The 10,979-nt window shown below is 38.7% G+C and overlaps 1 protein-coding gene across 1 annotated transcript; it reads right to left on the bottom strand.

Moving 5' to 3' along the window:
• Window positions 1-1,318: 1,318 nt before the first annotated feature.
• LOC128694729 (uncharacterized) lies at window positions 1,319-9,466 on the bottom strand. Its single transcript, XM_053784991.2, has 2 exons — window positions 9,381-9,466; window positions 1,319-3,359 (listed from the first exon to the last, which is right to left on the bottom strand). Exon 2 carries the CDS (start codon window positions 3,299-3,301, stop codon window positions 2,291-2,293), a length of 1,011 nt encoding a protein of 336 aa, XP_053640966.1. The 5' UTR covers window positions 3,302-3,359; window positions 9,381-9,466; the 3' UTR covers window positions 1,319-2,290.
• Window positions 9,467-10,979: the final 1,513 nt, after the last annotated feature.

Below are 10,979 nucleotides of genomic sequence, written 5' to 3' on the forward strand. Positions count from 1 at the left end.
GAGTGAATGGAGACAAATGGTTTTTAATACTTGACGTGCTGTTGGAGTGTGAGCAAAGTAACATTTATGAAGGGATTCAGGGAAACCGGCAGGCCGGACTTGAGTCCTGGAGATGGGAAGTACAGTGCCTGCACTCTGAAGGAGGGGTGTTAATGTTGCAGTTTAAAAACTGTAGTGTAAAGCACCCTTCTGGCAAGACAGTGATGGAGTGAATGATGGTGAAAGTTTTTCTTTTTCGGGCCACCCTGCCTTGGTGGGAATCGGCCGGTGTGATAATAAGATAATAATAAGATATATATATGTATATATATAATGTATTTATATATATATATATATGTATATATATATATATGTATTTATATATATATGTATATATATATATATGTATTTATATATATATATATATATATATATATATATATATATATATTAGAGTCGAGAGTGTATAAATCTGTAGTGGAGGGAAGGCAGGGTAGACATCAGCCTAGGAAAGGTTAGAGGGAAAGAGCCAAGGAGGCTTTTTGTGCGAGGGGTTGGACTTCCAGCAAGCATGCGTGAGTGTGTTAGACAGGAGTATATAGAGACAAATGGCTTTTAGAACTCGACGTGCTGTTGGAGTGTGAGCAAGGTTACATTTATGAAGGGATTCAGGGAAACCGGCAGGCCAGACTTGAGTCCTGGAGATGGGAAGTACAGTGTCTGCACTCTGAAGGAGGGGTGTTAATGTTGCAGTTTTATAACTGTAGTGTAGTGTGCCTCTGGCAAGACAGTGATGGAGTGAATGGTGATGAAAGTTTTTTCTTGTACAAGCCACCCTACCTTGGTGGGAGACGGCCGATACGTTAATAAAATACTTATATGTAACACTTGGAAAAAACAGGAATTCATAGTAAAACGCAATTATGTTCAATAGCTTGACTGTTAGCGCACTCAGCTCACACACCGAGATCCGTGGTTCGATCCCCGGCATGAGTAGAAGCATTAGGACGTGTTTCCTGCTGTCCATGTTCGCCCTGCAGTAAAATAGGTACCTGGATGTTAATCGACTGGTGTAGGTAGCATCCTGGGAAAAAAATTGACCTAATTTGCCCGAAATGCTCAGCATAACAAGCGACTTTCTATATATTAGTATGTCACTGATGTCAGCTATGGTTTATATACCTTGTACTTGTAGAAATAAAGATTATTATTATTATTATTATTATTATTATTATTATTAGTAGTAGTAGTAGTAGTAGTAGTAGTAGTAGTAGTAGTAGTAGTAGTAGTAATAGTAGTAATAGCGAAGACAAAAATATATATATTAGTTATCCAACAAAAGATTCATTTTCTTTATTTATATAAAATCGAGTTGGTTTTCTATGAATCATTTCTACCCCATCTATTATATTCTCACGCAATATTTCATCAGTTTTATTTAGAAATTTACAAATAGTTTTACAACGAGTAAACACTGACGGCTAGTTACCCGGTTGAACTTATATATTTGAAGCAGGTGAGTTACAGTTCCTGGCCCCGGCTACGGACCATCGACTGCCTACCATGACTTGTCTAGGAAATATATCGCTATTAGCTTTATTTTTTAAGTTAAATCTACGCAATGCACCATTGTTGCATACTTGAAAAATCTTTATAACCACAGAAAAAAATTACAAATTTATATTGTCTAAAAATATTTGTAGATTTTCTTGAATGAAGAATATTAGCCTTTAAATTGTGTTACTTTTAATACTAAAAATTGGTTATAAATATGACCATAATTTTTAAAGAGGTTGACCGGTGAGCCAGCGAAAGGCCTCGGTCAGATGACCAATAGCTGCAATGGCGGGTCAATCTCTTACTGTACACACACCAAGAGATGGGTATCCCTTAGGTCACATATAGGAAAAGATGTTTATCTCACAGTGAACAGTTATGCTGAGAGGTGAGTATCTCTCAGTACATATAAGCAGCATTAGTTTGATACCTATTTTAGAGGAGAATTGTAGTCTTAATAACCACTGTACCATTGAATGATTTTCAAATCCAATGAACTAACTCTTTGTCAGAGCGAGTAATGTTAGTTTTCACCTGTTTGCAGGGAGAGTAATGTTAGTTTTCACCTGTTTGCAGGGAGAGTAATGTTAGTTTTCACCTGTTTGCAGGGAGAGTAATGTTAGTTTTCACCTGTTTGCAGGGAGAGTAATGTTAGTTTTCACCTGTTTGCAGGGAGAGTAATGTTAGTTTTCACCTGTTTGCAGGGAGAGTAATGTTAGTTTTCACCTGTTTGCAGGGAGAGTAATGTTAGTTTTCACCTGTTTGCAGGGAGAGTAATGTCAGCTTTCATCTTCTTCATTAAATTCAGCATAACTTTCTCATTGTCTTTCTGAACACAGTGTTGACACCAATTCCTGACGAAGATATAGGTAGGACCTTGAAAACAACTTCCAGTAAACTCGATATTTACTTTCTTATCGTATGCTCTCTCGTGGATCTGCAGATGGCTGGCCAGGAGAATATAACAACCCAGCTGCCAGAACATATTGTAGGCACAGCAAGACGCGAAGTATATCACGAAGTAGATGGTGCATGCAAGGAAGCTTACGAACGTCTTGGAGAAATACTGTGACAAGAATGCATTAAGCTCTCCTAGAGGGCCTGGCTTGGTCGTCTCGTTCTCTTGACCGCAATCCAGTACAGATTTTCCGAATAAGAATTCCTCCCAAATGTTGATGCAAATAGTTTCGGAGTTTTTCGTTGGCTTGTCACTTTGGTTGCTAGGAAGGCTTTCAACAGGTACTCTGAATATATGTTTTCCTCCACTGGTAATAGAGGACACAATACCTAGAGATGGTTCAGAGGGGCTCAAACAAGTTGTGTAGCTGACAGGAACTCCTTTCTTTAACTTAATGCACGTTTGAAAGCTACTACTCCTTAAATCATCAGGAGGTTGCCTGATGAAATTGAGGTTTCCGAGACCATCAATAAAGTCCTGTATCCTGAAGCTTCCAAACCGTTGGTGATCCTCCAGCAGATGGCTGCCTGCTCTCAACTTTGTCCTGCTGGGGAAGGAATGATTCATCTCGAGCGTCCTGGGATGTCTTCTGAGGATGATGATCCTTTGCCTCGCTAGTTCTCCGCTCTCCTCGTCTCTCTCTTCTGCCTCCACGCTTCTTGTCCATCTCTCCTCGTTTCTTTCTTCTGGTTCAACGCTTCTTGTCCATCTCCCCTCGTCTCTTACTTCTCCAATAGACCAGTCGGCCTCACTTTTGGGATATCCTTCACTGTCAATGACTATGTCTGTTGGTATTACATTCCTCATAGTCTTGGAGTATCTCACGTCCTCACTGGAATACAACAGTGATTTCGTTCACATGCATCTGGAAAACAAAGGAGTGTTAGATATTAACCAGGTGCGAGTGTGTGGGGAAAATTTGGCATTGACTTCAAAGAAAACATTTCTGCTCTGGTCAGGGAATGGACTCAAGTATTTACTTTCTAGACAACTTTTGGCAGACAATACTGTGTAATCTAGCTGTGTGTTTGTATGACACACAGAAATATAAATATATATATATATATATATATATATATATATATATATATATATATATATATATATATATATATATATATATATATATATATACATATATATATATATATATATATATATATATATATATATATATATATATATATATATATATATATATATATGTATATATATATATATATATATATATATATATATATATATATATATATATATATATATATATATATATATATATATATATTTCAGCAAGTCGGCCGTCTCCCACCGAGGCAGGGTGACCCAAAAGAAAGAAAGAAAATCCCCAAAAAGAAAATACTTTCATCATCATTCAACACTTTCACCTCACTCACACATAATCACTGTTTTTACAGAGGTGCTCAGAATACAACAGTTTAGAAGCATATACGTATAAAGATACACAACATATCCCTCCAAACTGCCAATATCCCAAACCCCTCCTTTAAAGTGCAGGCATTGTACTTCCCATTTCCAGGACTCAAGTCCGACTATATGAAAATAACCTGTTTCCCTGAATCCTTTCACTAAATATTACCCTGCTCACACTCCAACAGATCGTCAGGTCCCAAGTACCATTCGTCTCCATTCACTCCTATCTAACACGCTCACGCACGCTTGCTGGAAGTCCAAGCCCCTTGCCCACAAAACCTCCGATACCCCCTCTCTCCAACCCTTTCGAGGACGACCCCTACCTCGCCTTCCTTCCCCTATAGATTTATATGCTTTCCATGTCATTCTACTTTGATCCATTCTCTCTAAATGACCAAACCACCTCAACAACCCCTCTTCTGCCCTCTGACTAATACTTTTATTAACTCCACACCTTTTCCTAATTTCCACACTCCGAATTTTCTGCATAATATTTACACCACACATTGCCCTTAAACAGGACATCTCCACTGCCTCCAACCGTCTCCTCGCTGCTGCATTTACCACCCAAGCTTCACACCCATATAAGAGTGTTGGTACTACTATACTTTCATACATTCCCTTCTTTGCCTCCATAGATAACGTTTTTTGATTCCACATATACCTCAACGCACCACTCACCTTTTTTCCCTCATCAATTCTATGATTAACCTCATCCTTCATAAATCCACCCGCCGACACGTCAACTCCCAAGTATCTGAAAACATTCACTTCTTCCATACTCCTCCTCCCCAATTTGATATCCAATTTTTCTTTATCTAAATCATTTGATACCCTCATCACCTTACTCTTTTCTATGTTCACTTTCAACTTTCTACCTTTACACACATTCCCAAACTCATCCACTAACCTTTGTAATTTTTCTTTAGAATCTCCCATAAGCACAGTATCATCAGCAAAAAGTAACTGTGTCAATTCCCATTTTGAATTTGATTCCCCATAATTTAATCCCACCCCTCTCCCGAACACCCTAGCATTTACTTCCTTTACAACCCCATCTATAAATATATTAAACAACCATGGTGACATTACACATCCCTGTCTAAGATCTACTTTTACCGGGAAGTAATCTCCGTCTCCTCTACACACCCTAACCTGAGCCTCACTATTCTCATAAAAACTCTTTACAGCATTTAGTAACTTACCACCTGTTCCATAAACTTGCAACATCTGCCACATTGCTCCTCTATCCACTCTATCATATGCCTTTTCTAAATCCATAAATGCAATAAAAACTTCCCTACCTTTATCTAAATACTGTTCACATATATGCTTCAATGTAAACACTTGATCTACACATCCCCTACCCACTCTGAAGCCTCCTTGCTCATCCGCAATCCTACATTCTGTCTTACCTCTAATTCTTTCAATTATAACCCTACCATACACTTTTCCTGGTATGCTCAGTAAACTTATTCCTCTATAATTTTTACAATCTCTTTTGTCCCCTTTCCCTTTATATAAAGGGACTATACATGCTCTCCGCCAATCCCTAGGTACCTTCCCCTCTTTCATACATACATACATACATATATATATATATATATATATATATATCTATATATATATATATATATATATATATATATATATATATATATATATATGTATATATATATATATATATATATATTATATATATATATATATATATATATATATATATATTTGCATATAATGCCATGTGAATTTGTGCACACATGTTATAAGTATATGTGTAATATGTACACATGTAATAGCTACACATGTGTAATGTGAACTCACCTACTTGTGGTTGCAGTGGTTGATTCATAGCTCCCGGCTGTGACTGTTACACTGTTGCATTGATGTTACATTTTGTGTGTGTGTGTGTGTGTGTGTGTGTGGTGTGTGTCTGTGTGTGTGTGTGTGTGTGTGTGTGTGTACAAGTTACATGTAGGTATGTGGATCTTATATAACAGCGCCTCCTTGGGTGTGCACATTGTGTGTGCGTATAAATGGATATTTGCTTACATATGTGCGTTATTACATAATTAAAATGTGAATACGAGTCATCCTCACCACTAACAGTAGACATCCTCACCTCTTAACCTCACACACGAGTGAACGTTAGGAAGCCAACGTGTGAAGATCAGCCAATAAACGGCAACTTGACTGCTCAGACACGGCGGCCGCGATCAGCGGACGGAGGTGCGAGTGGAATAACAGTAATAGTAATAGTAGTAGTAGTAATAGTAGTAGTAGTAGTAGTAGTAGTAGTAGTGGTAGTAGTAGTAGTAGTAGTAGTAGTAACAGTAGTAGTAGTAGTAGCATTAGTAGTAGTAGTAGTAGTAATAGTAGTAGTAGTAGTAGTAGTAGTAGTAGTAGTAATAGAAGTAGTAATAGCAGTAATATTATATATGATAAACCTTGGCCGAGGAAGTTACTGTTATTTTGTAAACAGCTGAGTAACACAGCGTTTATCATGTCATTTTCATAGTACAAGGTCACCCACACTTAACTGATTACTTTGGATGAGACCAACCTAGATATTTTTTTTTTTATTATCACACTGGCCGATTCCCACCAAGGCAGGGTGGCCCGAAAAAGAAAAACTTTCACCATCATTCGCTCCATCACTGTCTTGCCAGAAGGGTGCTTTACACTACAGTTTTTAAACTGCAACATTAACACCCCTCCTTCAGAGTGTAGACACTGTACTTCCCATCTCCAGGACTCAAGTCCGGCCTGCCGGTTTCCCTGAATCCCTTCATAAATGTTACCTTGCTCACACTCCAACAGCACGTCAAGTATTAAAAACCATTTGTCTCCATTCACTCCTATCAAACACGCTCACGCATACCTGCTGGAAGTCCAAGCCCCTCGCACACAAAACCTCCTTTACCCCCTCCTTTACCAACCTAGATATTATATATATATATATATATATATATATATATATATATATATATATATATATATATATATATATATATATATATATATATATATATATATTTCAACAAGTTGGTCGTCTTCCCACCGAGGCAGGGTGACAGAAAAAAGAAAGAAAATCCCCAAAAAGAAAATGCTTTCATCATCATTCAACACTTTCACCTCACTCACACATAATCACTGTTTTTACAGAGGTGCTCAGAATACAACAGTTTAGAAGCATATACGTATAAAGATACACAACATATCCCTCCAAACTGCTAATATCCCAAACCCCTCCTTTAAAGTGCAGGCATTGTACTTCCCATTTCCAGGACTCAAGTCCGACTATATAAAAATAACCGGTTTCCCTGAATCCTTTCACTAAATATTACCCTGCTCACACTCCAACAGATCATCAGGTCCCAAGTACCATTCGTCTCCATTCACTCCTATCTAACACGCTCACGCACGCTTGCTGGAAGTCCAAGCCCCTCGCCCACAAAACCTCCTTTACCCCATCTCTCCAACCCTTTCGAGGACGACCCCTACCCCGCCTTCCTTCCCCTATAGATTTATATGCTTTCCATGTCATTCTACTTTGATCCATTCTCTCTAAATGACCAAACCACCTCAACAACCCCTCTTCTGCCCTCTGACTAATACTTTTATTAACTCCACACCTTCTCCTAATTTCCACACTCCGAATTTTCTGCATAATATTTACACCGCAGGACATCTCCACTGCCTCCAACCGTCTCCTCGCTGCTGCATTTACCACCCAAGCTTCACACCCATATAAGAGTGTTGGTACTACTATACTTTCATACATTCCCTTCTTTGCCTCCATAGATAACGTTTTTTGACTCCACATATACCTCAATGCACCACTCACCTTTTTTCCCTCATCAATTCTATGATTAACCTCATCCTTCATAAATCCATCCGCCGACACGTCAACTCCCAAGTATCTGAAAACATTCACTTCTTCCATACTCCTCCTCCCCAATTTGATATCCATATATATATATATATATATATATATATATATATATATATATAGAGAGAGAGAGAGAGAGAGAGAGAGAGAGAGAGAGAGAGAGAGAGAGAGAGAGAGAGAGAGAGAGAGAGAGAGAGAGAGTGAGATATGTAGAGACAGAGAAGAGTTTATTTAAAAAACGTATCACCCAAGTTGAAGTCGAGCTTTATCGTTATATGATAAAGCATTATTTAAGCTAAAGCTTGTCTTTATCAAGAATTGCTTTATTGTAAATGGCTCTGAGTAAGATAATGGTGACACAGTGTCATATATTAAATAACAAAAGAAGGTACAATACCGTGACTGGAACGATACACAAATAACTCGCACATACTTTCCGCCAGACTAACACTCATCGCACTAATCTCGTTCATACCTCTCCTCCCTCTACAGATGCTCCTGGTGTCTACTCTGTTTCTTGCTCCTCCTATCCTCTTCAATACTTTAGAGAAACTGGTCAATCTCTTTCTGACAGACTTGGGGAGCACAAAAATAGTGTTAGGCTTGCCGACACTAACAATGCTCTTTTCTGTCATGTCAGAGATCACAGCCATCCTATTGACTGGTCTTCTGCTAAAACTGTCTTCCCTACTTCCATCTTTAACAGTCACCGTCTGGTTGAATCCTCCCTAATACACAATTTTCCTTGTATGAATCTTAGTCCTCTGTAGATGCCTTCCTCTTACGACTAGTGGCTCTGTAGACTCTATGACCGCTTCGGGGGTATGGTTTGCTCTCCCACTACATTGTAAAATGCTCCAAACATCGGAACACTCGTGACCTAACCTGAGTCCTCTTTCTTTTTTTTTCTTCTCCCTCTTCCCCTTTCCTTTTTCTCCTTTGGGTTGTCTTTCTTCTGCCCTGTGTATTTGTTCCTTCTTTATTTACTTATTTATTTGTTTTCCCTCCCTTCGGTGTTTTTGCTCTTACCCTCTGTGGGCAGCAGCTCCCTTGCAGTGCTCCTCTTTCTTAGTATTTGTCTGACCCATCCTGCTCTTACTACCTCCCTACTACTACTTCCTTCCACCTTCACTACTACCACTACTATTACTACTACTACTACCACCTTCTGCCTATATCTACCCAGCCTGCTCTCCTCATTAGTGTGACTTTGTAAATGGTCCAAGTCGGACCGAAACGTCGTCATAAGCTCCTCTCTTCCATGTGCGGGTTATTTGTGTATCATACATTAATATGAGTCACGTATCTTCTTTCAGTTACAACACCTTTAGTGTCATACAGGACTTAGAGCCATGTGTTTTCCCTCATATATGACACCATCAGTGTCACAGGTACTGGTTTTCCCTCAGTAATGACACACTCGGTGTCATAGAGAGCACAGAAGTACTCGTTTTCCCTCTGTTATGACATCATTAGTGTCATGCAGAGCTCAGAATCAACTGTTTATCCCTCACTCCAGTCACAAGCTTAAACTAAGACATGTATTGTAGAACCTATACTCACAATGATAGAAGAACCTCTCAACAGAACCTAGTAACCAGTACTGACTGGGTTCTCATCTGCTGCCCCTGAAGACGGGTTATCATAACAACGAGCAAGCTGAAGTATGTTATCACGCAGTGAAACAGATAAGATAACAGCTAGGTTTGTGTTTTGCTTCTATTGATTGTATCTGATCATAACATCTGAGTGTCCATAACACTTTAGTACCCATACCACCTGAGTGCCCATAATATCTAAATGCCCATACACCTATGTGCCCATACACCTATGTGCCCATAACACCTTCGTAAAATGAGCGTTGGTATGATATGTACACAAAATTAAAATAAAATTTGGTTTCAAGACGTAAACGATAATAATCCCCTTCTTTATATTTATTAATTTTATTTGTTAATAACCCTGAATATACTTACCTGCTTGCTTAATTACTTGCTTCCTTGTTTGTCTGCTTGTCTAAGGTAATGCACTTCCATTTACTCTAAATCATTTGTAGATTTCCTGGTTAAATCTCATTCTGTATTATCTTATCTTGCTCGTCTTTCTTTGGGTAAACCTGGATTATCAACACGGCCACTTGATACTGGAGTTCCTCATGGAAGTGTCCTTGGACCCCTGCTCTTCCTCATATACATCAATGATCTTGCTGACGACACGACTTATGTCATCTCCCACCCTAATCTTGCCACCCTCAACACCATTGTTAACAAGGAACTGCTCAAAATATCGACTTGGATGACAGCCAATAAACTTACACTTAACACTGGCAAAACCTACTATATTATGTTTGGTAGCAGAGCAGGTGTTGCGCAACTTAACATTAAGATCGACAACACTCTAATTGCCAGACATAATGAGGGCAAATTCCTTGGCCTATACCTCGATAACCACCTAAATTTCAGCACCCATATCCAACACATAACAAAAAAAGTATCCAAAACGGTTGGGATCCTCTCCAAGATACGATACTACGTGCCACAAACTGCCCTTCTCACACTATACCATTCACTTATATATCCATACCTCACCTATGCTATCTGTGCTTGGGGATCAACTGCAGCAACACACCTAAAGCCAACAATAACCCAACAAAAAGCCACAGTAAGAATAATCACTAAATCCCATCCCTGGCAACACTCCCCCCATCACTCTTCATAGATCTAAACTTACTCCCTGTTCAGAACATCCACACTTACTACTGTGCAATCTATATCTACAGGACCTTAAATTCCAATATTAACCTTGATGCAAAACTCTTTCTTGATAGTTGTGACAGGACTCACAGGCATAACACCAGACACAAACATCTCTATGACATTCCCCGTGTTCGACTAAACCTTTACAAAAATTCAATGTATTTTGAAGGACCTAAAATCTGGAACACCCTACCTGAAAACTCTAGAACTGCAGACACATTCATCACTTTCAAAACTACAGTTAGAAAACATCTTATCTCCCTGATACACCCCATCAACTAACTACATGATAACCACCTGGTGGTTCACACTTACACTCACTCACCCACTGACTATAAACCGAGAAATACTAATCTTAATCTTAAAATAATAAATCCTAACTAGTCATAAGTTTGCCGATGATACT

The sequence above is a fragment of the Cherax quadricarinatus genome, chromosome 51, assembly GCF_038502225.1.
Source record: "Cherax quadricarinatus isolate ZL_2023a chromosome 51, ASM3850222v1, whole genome shotgun sequence".
Lineage (NCBI taxonomy): Eukaryota > Metazoa > Arthropoda > Malacostraca > Decapoda > Parastacidae > Cherax > Cherax quadricarinatus.